At 35.1% G+C, this 18,676-nt stretch overlaps 1 protein-coding gene and 1 non-coding gene across 6 annotated transcripts in view; one reads left to right on the top strand and one right to left on the bottom strand.

The window, feature by feature from the left end:
- Window positions 1-18,676, top strand: part of STPG2 (sperm tail PG-rich repeat containing 2) — a 617,593-nt gene that overhangs the window by 124,709 nt on the left and 474,208 nt on the right. For all 5 annotated transcript variants that reach the window (XM_059923912.1, XM_059923909.1, XM_059923910.1 and 2 more), the window contains one exon: window positions 4,976-5,136. In XM_059923912.1, coding sequence (XP_059779895.1) covers window positions 4,976-5,136 — 161 coding nt within the window. The remainder of the gene's footprint in view (window positions 1-4,975; window positions 5,137-18,676) is intronic.
- LOC132366778 (U6 spliceosomal RNA) lies at window positions 8,118-8,221 on the bottom strand. The gene has a single exon (XR_009503507.1). It is a non-coding gene; the product is annotated as a U6 spliceosomal RNA (small nuclear RNA).

The following is an 18,676-nucleotide window of genomic DNA, read 5'->3' as shown; positions in this document are numbered from 1 at the left end:
GAGGGGAATTGTGGGGTGCGTGATCAGCTCATGGACATTCTTCTGATGGGTTAGTTGTGAGGTAATCGGGAGTCAACATCATCAACCTTCTGTTTCCAACCGATCTGGAGTCTACCTGTTTGTGGGCAGCATACAGTTAACTTCTTCCGCCTGGTGGAGGTTTCAGTATCTGCAAAACAGCTCAAAAGACATGGCTCAGAATGTTATCTACAGCCTTTGAGGAGGAACTAAAAGTGCTTGACTTTGTTTAATGGCTAAAGTATTATTATTTTGTCTTGCTTGACTGTTTTCCTTTCTTTCTGCATTTTCTCCCTTCTCTGATTAAATTTATTCTTTGGAACTTGGGAAAGGCCTAGGAGGCTAGTTTTCTACAGATAAGAGACAGGCAGAGGGCATTGGGTGAGGGTATCTGTCCTGAGAAGGCCCCATGGGGTCCTGCTCAGTGACAATAAAAGTCACAGGCCTATAGCAATTCTGAAGTTCAAGCAGGCACATGTTGCCATTTTCTTAGTTAAGGCTCAGTTGGGCTTCCTGGGAGTAAGATTTCCTGGGGTGCTTTGTTTTACCTTTTAGGCTCTTGGTTTCATCCTTTGAAACATCTCTTCCTCGTCTATAAGAAATAGGCTGTGTTTTCAGCTTTCTCAGCCTGCTTCCTGCCCAGGGAGATCCGGGGTCTATGAGCCACTTTTCATTTTGTACTGTTGTTGTTTGTTTCATTCCAAGTTGGTTCATTCCTTATTAAAACTTTGTAGGTTTATTATTGTATTAATTTATAATCAAATACACTGGACAAAAGCCAAGCTCACATGTACTTCTTAGAAAAACCTTTGTCTACTTTGGGTCACCTTTAGTGTTGCTGTGTTTCCATACTCTTAGATTCTTAGGAGCACTATTGTTTTAGCTTAGAGGGTCTATGACATATGGCCTTAAAATTCCTAGATGTTCTTTTCTTTAACTGAGAGATTCTATGAGATGCCATCTTAAATCTTTTTGAGGTCTTAACAAAGGTCTTACAGCTAAACCCTAGATTTGGTCTCAGGGCGTTTCTTGCTTTGAGAGCTTTTTGCTGTGTGGAGAGACTGGGGATGAAAAACAATTTTACTTTCAAACTCAGAAAATATTGGTTTTGTTTTATTTCCTATAAATTCTGCTTGAAAACTGAGCAGTTTTAGCTTATCTCTTTCTAACTATACCTTCTCACACACAGCTAAAAGCAACTAGTTGGCACTTTTGATATTTAGCCTTGAAATTTCCTTAGCTAGAATCCACTATTTTATTAGGTGTTTTCTTCACTATCCCAAGTATTAGTTTTGCCAAAATTTCTGCCATTACAGAATACAAATTATCTTTTCTCCAACCTCCATAACATTTTTATCACTCTCTTTAAGCCATTACCAACTGTGTCCTCAAGGCCATTTCTCTAAGTCTTGAGTTGTTTCAGCTTCTGGCCCATTGCCTGATCCCAAACCATTGCTCCAAGTTTTGACACAGTAATTTTTCCTTATAGTAATGCTGTACTCATGGTATAAAATTATTTACTATTTATGCCATTGAGAGGTTGAGTATTATTCTTCTACATCTTCAATCTTGGCTAGTCTGGTGGCTTTCTTCTCCAATAGCATGCAGTGGAAGTGATATTCTAGCACTTCTCAGGCAAAGTCATAAGCTTAACAGCATATACCTGGGCCTATAGAAACAATTGATTTTGGAGACCTGAGCTTCTAGATAGAAATCTGACTAGTCTAAGACTGCCATTCTGGAGAGGTCTTATATAGGTGCTAGACACTACCCTAGATGAGCCTAACTCAGTAGTGTTTATCATGAATCTGAAATACAAATTATTTCAAAATATTGATTTATTGAGTGACCCAACTGCCTTAAGTTTGGGCCTTGTTTTCAATTTGATGGTCTAATGTATCACAAATAAAGTTTTATAAATTCCCCAAAGGTTATTTTATTTTTAAAGGATAAAGTTTAATTATGATGACCTCTAAAATCTAATCCTGATCTTACATATTTTAAGAATCAGTGAGAATGGCCTTTGTGTGTTTTCTTTTTCCCATGTAGATATTAGTGTACAGTAATGACTTAGGCTCACAAATCAGTCATAGAACAGATTCAACCACCTAATATATGGCTCAGAGCTGTGGCAGGTTACTGTTCGAAGGCATCCTAAACTGTCTAACTCTGGGGTTCCTGGGCATTTCTACACTTAATAACTGGAAAATGAACATAAAAATCCTCTAATGTAAGTGAATTATAATGATCAGGGTGGCTTTTCAAATCAGAACGTTAACAAGGTAGTACCTGAAATGCACACACCTTGAGGTCCCTATATTTAAGTACTTAAGCTCACTTGTCACATGTTATGTTGTCCTCTCACGCCAGAAGAGAGGCAAATCTAAGATATTTGTATTTTAAGTCCCTTAAATGGTGGCCCAAATAGTTTTCATTATGCTCTCTATTTATATTTTTCCCAAGCATTATCAGTGGAGGAATGTTGAAGACGTCAGAAGTAAGATGTATTGGCATTTAGGTTTTCTGAGGGTTGTCATGACAGACTTTTGGGGAATAGACTTTAGAACTAGAATATTTGAAAAACTGGGAAGAGTTTGTGGGCAGCTTCTTTGAGAAAAAACCTTACATGTATCAGGAGTATGGAGGATTTGACTGCGTAGAATGACTTGATCACTTTTAAACCAGAAGGAACCTAAAGTATCATCTAGCCTTATGCCCATTTGTTTGTTTCCTGCCTACAGTGAGAAAGGAGATTGCACCAGAATGTAAATCCACACAATGCTTCCTTCATGGAGAAAGACTAGTTATAAAACGTTTAGTGAGTCAATTTACCTTTAGTTGTAAGCTCCTTTTATTGTAGATTGTTCTTGGACGGGCAGCAGTTCACAGATCACATTTTGAGTAGCACTGATCTAGTCAATTACTATTATCTTCAGACAGGAACTTGAAGCCCAGAAAAACAAATGAGATTTAAGTGATGGTTCATACCTATTTAGTTGCAGATCTAATTTAGTAGATTCCAGATAACATGCAGCCAAATCAGGTGTTCTTTCAAGTATTTGGTATTGCATTTTATGAATATTGCTGCTCACTGGAACTGATTTCTTGAAAATACTGAATTATAAAACATATACAAATATTTGTTTCAAATATTTGAATGTCTTGATAAAAACTTTTATCAATGGCAAAGAAGTTTGTATTATTTTGAATGAAAAAAAAGAAATGTTATTCACTCAGATTGTCACTGTAGAAAATATTCCTGGTTATAAATGTACACTAAAGGGTAAAAGGCAAAAATTAAAATAACTAAATACTATGATAGGAAGATTGGGAGATAGGTGATTTTTTTCTGTTCCAAATTGATTTTTAATGTTGTTACATCAAGATTTCAATACTTTTTGGCATCAAGAATTTCCCTCCTGCCCTCCTCCCTCCCTCCCTTCCTTCCTTCCTTCCTTCTTTCTTTACTGAGTATAATTTACACAATAAAAATAATTCATTTTAAGTGTACATTTTGATGAGTGTTGGTAAATGTACATAGTCAGGTAATCACCACTATATAATCAAGTTTTAGAACACTTCCATCACTCTTAAAACGTTCTCTTAGGACTTCCCTGGTGGTGCAGTGGTAAAGAATCCACCTGCCAATGCAGGGGACACGGGTTTGAGCCCTGGTCCAGGAAGATCCCACATGCCGTGGAGCAACTAAGCCCTTGCGCTACAACTACTGAGCCTGCGCTCTAGAGCCCATGAGCCACAACTACTGAGCTTGCGTGCCACAACTACTGAAGCCCCCGTGCCTAGAGCCTGTGCTCTGCGCCAAGAGAAGCCACCGCAATGAGAAGCCCATGCACCGCAACAAAGAGTAGCTCCCGCTTGCCACAACTAGAGAAAGCCCGCAAGCGGCAGCGAAGACCCAACACAGCCAAAACTAAAAATAAATAAATAAATAAATTTATTAAAAAAATAAATAGAATAAAATAAAATGTCATCACCATACCCAAGGTCATCTAGGTTTCAAAAAAAAAAAAGTTCCTCACGTCCTTTTGCAGTTAATCTGTACCCCCACTCTTGGCCCTAAGTAACTGCTAGTGTTTCTATGGTTTTACATTTTCTGGAATTTTACATAAATGGAATTACACATTATTTAGGATTTTGTGTTTGTCGTCTTTCACTTAGCATGATGTTTTTGAGGTTCATTCATATTGTTGCATTTATTTTTTCTTTTTATTATTGAGTATTATTCCATTGTTTGGGTGTAGCACATTTTGTTTATCTGTTCACCAGCTAATGGACATTTGGGTTGTTTTTATTTCTCTTGGGGAAATAACTAGGAGTAGGATTTCTGGGTCATATGGTAAGTATATGTTTAACTTTATAAGAATTTGACAAATTGTTTTTCAGAATGGCAAAGCACTTTGCATTCCTGCCAGCAATACATGAGATTTCTTTCTAAAAAATTACTTAATTTATAGTTACTCAGTTTATAAATAAGATATGGTGTATATATACAATGGAATACTACTCAGCCATAAAAAACCATGAAGTTTTGCCATTTGCAGCAGTATGGATGGACTTTGAGGGTATTTTGCTAAGTGAAATAAGTCAAACAGAGAAAGACAAATTGTATGATATCACTTATATATGGAATCTACAAAATACAACAAACTACTGAATAAACAAAAAAGAAGCAGACTCACAGATATAGAGATCAAACTAGTGGTTACCAGTGAGGAGAGGGAAGGAGGGAGGAGCAATACAAGGGTGGGGAAAAGTAAAAGGGTTATTATGGGATTATATGAAATCATGTGTGTGAAACTTTTGAAAATTGTAAAGCACTATAGAAGTTAAAGAATCTTTCATTCAATAAATAAAGTAAAATAAATAATAAAGTTGTTCAGTTTAAAAGAATTAAAAGTGTGCTTATTCTTACATATGATATTCTTCATAATTCTAGGTCCTGGGTTTTATAATATCCAAAACAATACTTTAATTGACAACTTTAGCAATACCTGCTTGAAGAAACAAAAGAAAAGTGCATTTGGTTCTTCTGTTCCTCGGACTCTCTTCCTGGTTCAGAAAGAAGTTTTTCCTACTCCTGGGCCTGCTGGCTATAAGGTAATATGTGGATACCAAAATTATTTATATCTATTACCAAGAATTTAGGGTTTACAGGATTACATGAGATATATATACCTCATGATTATAAGCCATACTCTTATTATTGAAATTATTTACATATGGTCATTTATGGCATAAGAACAAAAGTTAATTTGGTTCACAGCTATGTTTGTAATTTCTTTTTTAAAAGTAGATCTTATTCTTTATCTCTTTGGAGATCTCATATGTAGTTCTTTAAATATTTATCTTCATTTTATGATTGGGCCACTATATTCTGAAAGTAAATTTAAGCTTCCGTTAAATTAGGGCTTCTTTAAATGCTCTCTGTAGTTTTATAATTTTTATGTTGACGTCTTACACATCTTTATTAGATTTATTCCTCAGTATTTGATGTTTTTTAATGCTATCAAAATGTTATCTTTTAAATATTTTCATTGTTTAGCTTTCTGTTATTGGTGTAAAGAAATATAATAGTCTTTATTAAAGATTTCCTTTACCAATGATTCATACTTCTTGCTAAATTAAATGATTAATCCTACTAATTTATTATTAGTTTTAAAAAAAATTTCCTCAAGTGCTTTTATGCCATCCGTGAATGGCAGTTTCTTTTTTTCTCCATTAGTTTCGTCTTTTATATATATATATATTTGGCTTACTGAATTTGTGCCTCCCAGAACAAGGCTCAAGAATGTTCATAGGAATTAAAAAATATCCAGAACCCAACAAGGTAAAATTCACAGAGTGTAGCATTCAATAAAAAAAAAATTACTAGGTATGCAAAGGAGCAGGAAAGTATCAATAGAAAGAGGCCCAGAAGTTATACAGATGACAAAATTAGTGGAAAGTACATTAAACAGTTATTATAACTATATGCTATATGTTCAAGAAGGTGGAAGAAACATTGAGCATATTAAGTAGAGCAATAGCACAAATAGAAAGGCACAAATTAAAGTTCTAGAGATGGCAAGTATTGATATAATGTATGAAAAAATGTACACTAGTTAGCAGCAGATTAGTTAGTTCAGACTAAAAAATTAGTTAACCTCAAGACAGTAATAGAGAATGTTAATATCTCAAATGAAGTACAGTGAGAAAAAAAGACAAAAAAAGAATCAATAAAGTATCAGTGAACTATGGGACAGTTTGAGGTGGCTTAAATGTGTAACTGGAATCCTTGAAGAGAAAGAAAGAGTGAGGGGACACAGAAAACAATTTTAAGAAATAAGGCTGAAAATTTCCAAACTTCGATGAGAACTAGAACCACATATCCATGAAGCTCAACAAATCCATAGCACAAAAGACATCAAGGAAACTATGCCAAGGCAAATTATAATCAAATTGAATAAAATGGTAAAAAAGAAAAACAATTCTTAAAAGCAGCCAGAGGAAATGTATACATGATATTAAGAGGGATGAAGTTAAAAATGACAGTACATTTCATGTTGGAAGTGATGCAAGTCAGAAGATAGCAGTGCAACATCTTTAAAGTATTGAAAGAAAACAATTGCCAACCTATAATTCTACTGCAGGCTCAAATATCTTTCAAAAATGAAAACAGAATGAAAAGCTTTTCTAAAAACTTCCATTTATAAAATGAATAAGTCATGGGGATGTAATGTACAGCATGGTGACTATAGTTAATAATACTGTATTGAATATTTGAAAGATGCTAAGAGAGTAAATTTAAAAAGTTCTCATCACAAGAAAAGAATCTTTGTGGTGATGGGTGTTAACCTGACATTGTGGTAATCATTTTGTGATATGTATAAGTATTGAATCATTATGTTGCATACCTGAAACTAATATAATGTTGTATGTCAATTCTACCTCCGTAAAAAAAGAAGACCTTTTCATATATATAAAAGCTGAAATATTTATCTGCAAAAGACCTACAGTGTAAGAAATGTTAAGGGAAGTCCTACAGGCAGAGAAAAATGTTACCAGATGGAATCTGGATCTGTATAAAGTAATGCAGAGTATCAGAGATAACCATGTGGGTAAATATAAAAGGGTTTGTTTGATTTCTCATTTCATTGAAAGCCAAATGTTTTACATGTGTTTGATTTGCTGACAATTTACCTTTACATAAAGTAGTGGAAGCCAAGAGAGGAACTCCTATTCTGTTATTTTAAAGTGTAGAATTGTCAAAGAAGAGATTCTGGACATTGTTAGACACATACAAGACATGTAGAAAATCCCTATTTCAAAATGATCAGCAGAAAACAAGAAATATTCCTGAGATCAGAGATTATATGAGTAAGAAGGTTACTCATATAGTTATTATAGCCTAACAGGTTGACAGGAAGCCACTCTCATGAGTAAAATTCTGACAATGCAGTTGGCTACACATTAAACCTTTTAGAGTTCAGATTTTAAAAGGACATCTTAATGTTTGTGTATATAATTGTTCATTCTTTCTCATTCCTGAAGAATTTGAGGAAGCTTAAGAGAATGCATATATAGAAAAGTTAAAGTGGCTAACAATTCGGGTGGAAAATATAGAAAGAATAGATAGGTAGATAATCTATAGAGAGAATATAAACAGATGTTAAACACTGGGGAGGTTTGAACATAGCTGTCAGATCATAAAAGGGCATGTACAAAACATTGGAAATGTGTCCATACTATAGTACACACTTGGGAAGTAATGATTGAATAAATGAATACAAGAGAGAGGCATAGAAGTATAATCTAGGAAGTTTAAAGAAAAAACAATTTATTGTAAAAAATGCTAAAGAAAATTAAAATGACTTTGTATAGGTTTGGTTTGGCAAAAGAATTGCTAAGAAGATACAAGAATCCTGTAGGGGTGGGGTAGATGATATAGGGATAACAGAGCCACTGAATTACTAAACTGGATTGGACTCTTCTATCACAGAAAATGATTTTCAACCCAGAAAGTGTGGAACACACATGCTTTATAGGAAATTGAACACTAATATACCTATGGTGGTAATGTAAGAGTACCCTAGTACTTAAAAAATTTTTTTTAATGAAATGCTTCACAAATTTGCATGTCATCCTTGCACAGGATGATAATATCTGTATTGTTCCAACTTTAGTATATTTGCTATTAAAGTAAGCACCCTAGTGCTTTAAATTCGTTTAAAACTTTAGCTGTAGCTGAAATACATCTCATCGTAATGAAAGAACAGCTGTGAAATCATTATCAGTAATCTCTTAGTAATGCTGCAGATTTATAGGCATATCAGAAAAATGGAAACGAATAAAAGTTTTTCTTATTTAAACAAAAATTATTAAAATTTCACGAAGTGAGATTTTCATAAATTCTTGCAAAATTTTAAATTGTTGTTAGTAAAGTTGCAGGATATAATTAACATTCAAAAATCAGTGACATTTTTACACACTAACAACAACTGTCTAAAAAAGAAATTAAGGAAACAATCCCATTTACAATAGAATGAAAAATACTTAGTAATAAATTTAACCAAGGAAGAGAAAGGTCTGTACACTTGACAACTATAAAATATTGATAAAAAAAAATTGAAGAAGACACAAATAAATGGCAAGATAGCCCATGTTCATGGATTGGAAAAATTAATATTGTGAAAATGTCCATACTACCCAAATGATATACAGATTCAGTGCAATCTCTATCAAAATTCCAATGGCATTTTTCACAGAAATAGAAAAAAATTCTAAAATTTATATGGAACCATAAAAGATCTCAAATAGCCAAAGCAATCTTGAGCAAAAAGAACAGGAGGCCTCACACTACCTGATTTTAAAATACACTACAAAGCTATAATAATAAAAACAGTTTTGTACTGGCATAAAAACAGACATATAGACCATTGGAACAGAATAGAGAGCCTCAGAAATACATCTATATGTTTTCTTCCAAGAACACTCAATGAGGAAAAGACAGTCTCTTCAATAAACTGTGCTGGGAAAACTGGATATCCACATGCAGAAGAATGAAACTGGACGTTTATCACACACCATATAAAAAAATCAAGCCAAGATTAATTAGAGACTTAAATGTAATACCTGAAACTGTAAAACGATTAGAAGAAAACACAGGGAAAAAGCTTTTTGACACTTATCTAGACAATAATTTCTTTACATATGACCCCAAAAGCACAACCAACAAAAGCAGAAATAAGCAAATTGGATTGCATCAAAATATAATAAAAAGCTTCTGTACAGTAAAGGAAACAGTCAACAGAGTGAATGGGAAAAGAATATTTACAAACCATGCATCTGATAAGGCATTACCATCCAAAATATATAAGAAACTCAAACAGCTCAATAGCAAGAAAACTAATAGTTTGATTTAAAAATGGACAAAGGATGTGAATGGACATTTCTTAAAAGAAGACATACAAATGGCCAACAGGTATATGAGAAAATGCTCGACATCACTAATCATCAGGGAAGTGCAAATAAAAATCACAATGCCGTATCATCTCACATCTGTTAGAATGGGCATTCTCAGACAAGAGATAAGTGTTGGTGAGGATATGGAGAAAAGGAAACCCTTGTGCACTGTTGGTGGGAATGTAAATTGGTACAGCCATTGTGGAAAACAGTATGGAGATTCCTCAAAAAATTAAAAATAGAACTACCATATGATCCAGCAATCTGACTTGTGATTATATATCTAAAGGAAATGAAGTCAGTATATTGAAGAGATATCTGCTGTTCCATGTTCATTGCAGCATTATTCACAATGGCTGAGATGTGAATCAATGAATGTGTCTATAGAAAGATGAATGGATAAAGAAGGTGTGTGTGTGTGTGTGTGTGTGTACACACACACACACGCCACATACATGGGAATACTATTCAGCCTTAAAAAAGAAGGAAATCCTGCCATTTGCAACAACAGGGATGAAGAACATTTTGCTAAATCAAATAATGAAATAAGCAAAATGCAGAAAGACAAATACTTCATGCTCTCATTTATATATGGAATCTAAAAAAATAGAACTCATAGAAGCAGAGTAGAATGATGGTTGTCAAGGGCTGAGGGGTGAAGGAAATGGGGACATGTTGGTCAAAGGATACAAAGTTTCAATGCAGGATGAATAAGTTCTGGAGATCTAATGTATAGCGTGGTGACTATAGTTAATAATACTGCATTGTATACTTGAAATTTGCTAAGAGAGTATATCTTAAATGTTTTCACTACACACTTGAGTTAAAACTATCATCAAACTGAGAAAAAATAATGCAAATTTAGCTATATGATTGGAAGTAATATCTCTCTAAAACACGTCATGTCATGGTACTGCCTTTTAATAAGTTCCCTTTGCCTAAAATTCTGTGCCTTCTATCAGGTATAGGAAGAAATTTAAGTCCAAGAACAATGTCCTTTTCATAATCTGTTGTCTACCTAGTTTTCCAAACTCCTATCTTACCATTGCCATAATTTCCCTTCACTCCAAGCTCAAAAATGCCTTTAAGATAACACAAAATTAATGAACACATGCTAACTGCTTTGTTAATAAAAACTTGACTGACAACAATTATTTTTAAAATAAATACAATACCCTTTATGGTGTCTGTCTAGCTCTCTAGCCTCATTTCTCATTGCTGCCATAATTTCCCTTAATTTTTGCTTCTCACTCCCTTACCTTTACCTTCACTTAAAGTTCCTTAAATACAACATGATACATCATGTCATTGTGCAATTATTCTCATGCATTGGGAGGACAGAAGACTCAGCATTCCTTTGTCCCTTTAGGCGATAAGGTTCATTAATGATGCTTCTTCAGGTTCATCTATAGAAACCTTGTTACAGCTTTTACTTCCTCTAAAGAGCCTAGTTGGACTCCCTTCTCAGCTCTCACCAAGGTATAGACCAACCCAGGGTCTGATTTGAGGGCCTCATTAAACCAATCAATGCGAGCTTTTGGCCCTTACTGGGAATTCCTTGTTCTTCAGGAATAATTTCAATCCCTCAGATTTCTGTCATGAATGAGGTTCAAAGGGTTACCTGTACATGCAGTTTCAGGGTAGGCCCATGCTGAGGCAGTTAGTGTAGTATGCATGCAAACCAGGATATTTAAGGGCATCAGAGACCTGTTATTTGCTTAAATCTTGGGTGGCTGAACACCACTTGTCCCTCTAAGAAGTTGGAAGATGCCCACTTCTTGGGGGTTGCATAACTAAGTAGCATGCCAGAGTCTTGTCTGTTATTAGAATTAACCAGACAAATTGCTTTACCAACTAAGAATGGCTATGACCACCCCCCATAGAATTGAGGAACATCTATCAGTCTGTCAATCTTGTCCATGCCAGGGCCAAATCAGGTCTCCTGTGCTGAGTCAAATTAAGCACTGTGTGTAACATTTTTTAAAACATTACATTATTAATTAATACGGAGCCCCCTTTTTCAGTCTCCAAAAATTTCTTCACTGCCCTTTCAGCCTCCATTAACAATTTGTCATCCTCAAAGATTTGCTAAAATCTCTCTCATGATATGGGGCAGAATATATATGTAGTTCTCCTAGAAATTTCCTATTCATTCTTTTTTAAAATTTTTTATTTTACATTGGAATATAGTTGCTTAACAATATTGTGTTAGTTTCAGATGTACAGCAAAGTGATTCAGTTATACATATACATGTATCTGTTCTTTTTCAAATTCTTTTTCCACTTAGGTTGTTACACAGTATTGAGTAGAGTTCCCTGTGCTATACAGTAGGACCTTGCTGGTTATCCATTTTAAATAAAGCAGTGTGTACATTGCTTCCCCAGGAGTGGGATTGCAGGATCATATGGTAGTTCTATGTTTAGTTGTTTAAGGAACCTCCATACTGTTCTCCATAGTGGCTGTACCAATTTACATTCCCACCAACAGTGTAGGAGGGTTCCCTTCTTTCTACACCCTCTCCAGCATTTATTGTTCGTGGATTTTTTGATGATAGCCATTCTGACTGGTGTGAGGTGATATCTCATTGTAGTTTTGATTTGCATTTCTCTAATAATTAGCGATGTTGAACATCATTTCATGTGCCTCTTGGCCATCTGTATGTCTTCTTTGGAGAAATGTCTATTTAGGTCTTCTGCCCATTTTTTGATTGGGTCATTTGTTCTTATGATGTTAAGCCTCATGAGCTGTTTGTAAATTTTGGAGACTAATACCTTGTCAGTCACATCTCTGGCAAATATTTTCTCCCATTCTGTGGGTTGTCTTTTCATTTTGTTTATGGTTTCCTTTGCTGTGCAAAAGCTTTTGAGTTTTATTAGGTCCCATTATTTAATTTTTGTTTTTATTTCCATTACTCTGGGAGTTGGATTGAAAAAGATAATGCTGCAATTTATGTCAGAGAGTGTTTTGCCTGTGTTTTCCTCTACGAGTTTTATAGTATCTGGTCTCACATTTAGGTCTTTACTCCATTTTGAGCTTATTTTTGTGTATGGTGTTAAAGAATGTTCTAATTTCATTTTTTTAAATGTAGCTGTCCAGTTTTCCCAGCACCATTTATTGAAGAGACTTTCTTTCCACCATTGTAAAGTCTTACCTCCTTTGTCATAGATTAATTGACCATAGGTGCATGGGTTTATTTCTGGGCTTTCTATCCTGTTCCATTGATCTATATTTCTATTTTTGTGTCAGTACCATACTGTTTTGGTGACTATATCTTTGTAGTATAGTCTAAAATCAGGGAGCCTGATTCTTCCAGCTCCATTTTTCTTTCTCAAGATTGCTTTGGCTATTTGGGGTCTTTTGTGTCTCCATACAAATTTTAAGATTTTTTTGTTCTAGTTCTGTGAAGAATGACATTGGTAATTTGATAGGGGTTGCATTGAATCTGTAGATTGCCTTGGGTTGTATAGTCATTTTGACAATATTGATTCTTCCAGTCCAAGAACATGGTATATCATTGTATCAGTTTGTGTCATTTTTGATTTCTGTCATCAGCATCTTATAGTTTTTGGAGGACAGGTCTTTTGCCTCCTTAGGTAGGTTTTTTCCTAGGTATTTTATTCCTTTTGATGTGATGGCAAATGGGATTGTTTTTTGAATTTCCCTTTCTGATCTTTTGTTGTTAGTATATAGAACTACAACAGATTTCTGTGTATTACTTTTGTAACCTGCAACTTTACCAAATTCACTGATGAGCTCTAGTAGTTTTCTGGTAGCGTCTTTAGGATTTTCTATGTATAGTATCATGTCATCTGCAAACAGTGACGGTTTAACTTCTTCTTGTCCAATTTGGATTCCTTTTATTTCTTTTTCTTCTCTGATTGCCATAGCTAGGACTTCCAGAACTATGTTGAATAAAAGTGACAAGAGTGAACATCCTTAATCTTGTTCCTGATCTTAGAGGAAATGCTTTCAGCTTTTCACTGTTGAGTATGATGTTAGCTGTAGGTTTGTCATATATGGCCTTTATTATGTTGAGGTATGTTCCCTCTATGCCCACTTTATGGAGAGTTTTTTTTTTTTATCATAAATGGGTGCTGAATTTTGTCAAAAGCTTTTTCTGCATCTATTGAGATGATCATATGGCTTTTATTCTTCAATTTGTTGATGTGCTGTATCACACTGATTTATTTGAGGATATTGAAAAATCCTTGCACCCATGGAATAAATGCCACTTGATCATGGTGTATGACCCTTTTAATGTATTGTTGGATTTGGATTGCTAGTATTTTGTTGAGAATTTTTGCATCTAAGTTCATCAGTGATATTGGCCTATAATTTTCTTTTTCTGTGGTATCTTTGGTTTTCGTATCACAGTGATGGTGGCCTCATAGAATGAGTTTGGGAGTGTTCCTCCCTCTGCTATATTTTGGAAGAGTTTGAGAAGGACAGGTGTTAGCTCTTCTCTAAATGTTTGATAGAATTCGCCTGTGAAGCCATTAGTTCCTGGACTTTTGTCAGTTTGGAGTTTTTAAATCACAGTTTCAATTCCAGTGCTTGTGGTTGGTCTGTTCATATTTTCTGTTTCTTCCTGGTTCAGCCTTGGGAGATTGTACCTTCCTAATAATTTGTCCATTTCTTCCAGGTTGTCCATTTTATTGGCATATGGTTGCTTGTCGTAGTCTCTTATGAGCCTTTGTATTTCTCTGGTGTCAGTTGTTACTTCTCCCTTTTCTAATTTTGTTGATTTGAGTCTTCTCCCTTTTTTCTTGTTGAGTCTGGCTAAAGGTTTATCAATTTTGTTTATCTTTTCAAAGAACCACGTTTTAGTTTCATTGATATTTGTTATTGCTTTCTTTGTCTCTATTTCATTCATTTCTTCTCTCATCTTTATGATTTCTTTTGTTCTACTAACTTTAGGTTTTGTTTCTTCTTATTTCTCTAGCTGCTTTAGGTGTAAGGTTAGGTTATTTGAGGTTTTTCTTGTTTCCTGAGGTAAGATTGTATTGCTATAAACTTCCCTCTTAAAACTGCTTTTGCTGCATCCCATAGGTTTTGGATCATTGTGTTTTCATTTCATTTTCATTTTCATTTCATTGTGTTTTCATTTCATTTTCATTTGTCTCTAGGTAGTTTTAATTTTCTCTTTGATTTCTTCAGTGATCCATTTGTTATTTAGTATCATATTGTTTAGCCTCCACATATTCATGTTACTTATGGTTTTTTTCTCATAGTTAATTCTAATCTCATAGTGTTGTGGTCAGAAAAGATGCTTGATATGATTTCAATTTTCTTAAATTTACTGAGGCTGCCTTTGTGACCCAGCATGTGGTCAGTCCTGGAGAATGTTCCATGTGCACATGAGAAGCATGTGTATTCTGCTGTTTTGGAAGCAATGCTCTATAAATATCAATTAAGTCCATCTGGTCTAATGTGTTATTTAAGGCATGTGTTTCCTTATTGATTTTCTGTCTGTGTGATCTGTCCATTGATGAAAGTGGGGTGTTAAAATCCCCCACTGTTATTGTGTTACTGTTGATTTCTCCCTTTATGGCTGTTAGTATTTGCCTTGTATATTGAGATGCTTCTATGTTGGGTGCATATATATTTACAATTTTTATATCTTCTTCTTGGATTGATCCCTTGATCATTATGTAATGTCCTTCTTTGTCTCTTATAACAGTCTTTATTTTAAAGTCTTTTTTGTCTGATATGAGTATTGCTACTTTAGCTTTCTTTTGATTTCCATTTGTATGGAATACCAGAATATCTTCTTCCATCCCCTCACTTTCAGTATGTATGTGTCCCTAGGTCTGTAGTGGGTCTCTTGTAGACAGCATATATATGGGTCTTTTTTTTTTTGTATCCATTCAGCCCGTCTTTGTCTTTTAGTTGAAGCATTTAATCCATTTACATTTAAGGTAATTATTGATATGTATGTTCCTATTGCAATTTTCTTAATTATTTTGGGTTTGTTTTTGTAGGTCTTTTTTCTTCCCTTCTTCTTTTGTTCTCTTTTCTTGTGGTTTGATGGCCATCTTTAGTGCTGTGTTTGGGTTCCTTTTTCTTTTCGTGTGTGTCTGTGTCTATTATAGTTTTTGGGTTTGCTGTTCCCATGTGGTTTTGGTATAGCAGTCTATATATGTACAAGTTTGTTTTAAGTTGCTGGTCTCTTCCCCACCTAGAGGAGTTCCTTTAGTATTTGTTGCAAAGCTGGTCTGGTGGTTCTGAATTCTCTTAACTTTTGCTTGTCTGTAAAGCTCTTGATTTCACCATCAAAGCTGAATGAGAGCTTTGCTTGGTAGAGTATTCTTGGTTGTAGGTTCTTCCCTTTCATCACTTTAAATATATCATGCCACTCTCTTCTGACCTGCAGAGTTTCTGCTGAGAAATTAGCTGAAACCTTATGGGAGTTCCCTTGTCTGTTGTCATTTTTCCCTTGCTGCTTTTAATATTTTCTCTTTGTCTTTAACTTTTGTTAATTTGATTACTGTGTATCTTAGCATGTTCCTCCTTGGGTTAATCCTGCCTGGGACTCTCTGCACTTCCTGGACTTGGGTGACTGTTTCCTTTCCCATGTTAGGGAAGTTTTTCAGCTATTATCTCTTCGAATATTTTCTCAGGTCCTTTCTCTCTTCTCCTTCTGGGACCCTTATAATGCTAATGTTGGTGCATTTAATCTTGTCCCAGAGGTCTCTTAGACTGTTTTCATTTCTTTTCATACTTTTTTCTTTATTCTGTTCTGTGACAGTGATTTCCACCACTTTATCTTACAGGTCACTTGTCTGTTCTTCTGCCTCAGTTATTCTGCTATTTATTCCTTGTAGTGTATTTTTTCATTTCAGTTATTGTATTCATCTCTATTTGTTTGTTCTTTAGTTCTTCTAGGTCTTTGTTAAACATTTCTTGCATCTTCTTGATCCTTGCCTCCATTCTTTTTCCAAGATCCTGGATCATCTTCACTATCATTATTTTTAATTCTTTTTTCTGGAAGATTGCCTATCCCTAATTCACTTACTTGTTTTTCTTGGGTTTTATCTTGTTATTTCATCTGGGACATATTCCTCTGCCATTTCATTTTGTCTAACTTTCTGTCATTGTGGTTTCCATTCCGTAGGCTGCATGATTGTAGTCTTCTTGCTGTCTGCCCTCTGGTGGAGGAGGCTATCTAAGGGGCTTGTGCAGACTTCCTGATGGGAAGGACTGGTTTTGGATAGATCTGGATCTTGTCCCTCTGGTGGGCAGGGCCATGCTCAGTAAAAATTTAATCTGCTTGTCTGATGGGTGGTGCTGTGTTCCCTCTCTTTTGGTTGTTTAGCCTGAGGCAACTCAGCACTTGAGCCTACAGACTGTTTGGTGGGGCTGATTTTGCCCTCCAGGAGTGTTCACACCAAAGAGTATTTCCCAGAACTGCTGCTGCCAGTGTCTTTGTCCCCACAGTGAGCCACAGCCCCCCTCCGCCCACCTCTGCAGAAGACCCTCCAATACTAGCAGGTAGGTCTGGCCTAGTCTCATGGGGTCACTGCTTTTTTCCCCTGGGTACTGGTGAACACAGGACTTTTTGTGTGCTCTCCAAGAGTGGAGTTTCTGTTTCCCCCAGTCGTGTGGAAGTCCCACAGTCAAATCCCATTTTTCTTCCAAGCCAGATTCTCTGGGGACTCCTCTTCCCATTGCTGGACCCCCAGGCTGGGAAGCCTGACATGGGGCTCAGGCCTTTCACTCCCATGGGAGAACTTCTGTGGTATAATTGTTTTCCGTTCTGTGAGTTGTCAACCCAGCGAGTATGGGATTTGATTTTATTGCGATTGCATCCCTCCTACCATCTCGTTGTGGCTTCTTCTTTGTCTTTGGATGCAGGGTATATTTTTTGGTAGGTTCCAGGCCCTATTCATTCTCCATATATTGTTCATATGTCACCCTCCTTGGAAATCTTTCATTGATCACATTTTCTCCCTGCTTCCACCCCACTGTCCCTGACTCTTTGATGTCACTGTATTTTGCATATCCTCAGATTTCTGTTTAATGGAATTAATTACTATATTTTAGTTTAGTATTGTTTTAAGATACACAGTACAATTTTAAGATGAGAACAGATGGCAACAACAATGAAAACAAAAGAAACTAGAAAAAAGTATGATTAACAGTTTTAAGGTAGGAATTGTTATGTAACTAATTTGACATTTGATTTCCTGAATTACTGACACATTAACTCTTTTATGTTTCATTATATGTTGACTTTGTATTTATGGGATTAATTTTTATATTTTTGGACATTAATTTTTTTCAGGTTTCTAATTTTTATTGAAACTTATTTTTTCCAGAGATTTGTTTCCTAGGTAAACATTCCTAAAGAAGTTTGTTTTCTATGTTAAAATCTATTTTTTATTCTTCTTCCTTATTAAGAGAGAATTCTCTGGGGTTGTTTTGTGTTTCTGCCCATCTTTGTTTATGACTGTCTTTTCAAGGATGATTGTATAGCAAATAGCTTTGGAAGATAGAGATAGTGTCTTCCTCTCAAGCAGAGGGCAGGCATGCTTACTGCTGATTATGAAAGATTCGGGTTCCCTAAGCTCACAGGTTTTCTTCTGAAACAAAGCCCATTGCTTTGTACAAGTATCCATTTTGCTCCATCTGCCTTGCCTTCATTAGGATTTGAGGGCAAGGAGGACAGAAGCAAGCATGCTGACACTCATGCTCTGTATTATTTTATGAGGAATAAGGTCCTTTGTTTCTGTATCAGGAATCTCATGTCTTTTGCCAGCATCAGAGAAACTGTGGCAGGTTAACTTGTTAGCTTGAGGTAGATAAAAATCTCAGACTCTTCATAGTTGTTACATCTATATATCCTTAACTTGTAGACATTTTTTAAAAAATATTTTTTGCTCCCAGAGGCCCCAGAATTACATATGATAGCCTCCCCAAAATATCACTCTGGTTTCTGTCAATTTAATTTGTTTTCTGTTAAATTCACCAGTTTATTATTGAGATGCAAACATAAGAACAAGTTTAACATGTCCATACACACTCTAAAACATCTTCGTTTTTCTAGATTGCTAGATTTTCTAAATTGCTAGATTTTAATTTTGAGTATTTTTTTTCTGTCATTAACCTTTGACATATGTTTTTTCTTTAACTTTTATAGTGTGATATCTATCTATCTGTCTGTCTATCATGTGGTAGAAAACACAATGTTAAATT

The sequence above is a fragment of the Balaenoptera ricei genome, chromosome 5 (genome assembly GCF_028023285.1).
Source record: "Balaenoptera ricei isolate mBalRic1 chromosome 5, mBalRic1.hap2, whole genome shotgun sequence".
Lineage (NCBI taxonomy): Eukaryota > Metazoa > Chordata > Mammalia > Artiodactyla > Balaenopteridae > Balaenoptera > Balaenoptera ricei.
This window is presented reverse-complemented; position numbering and strand designations above follow the sequence as displayed.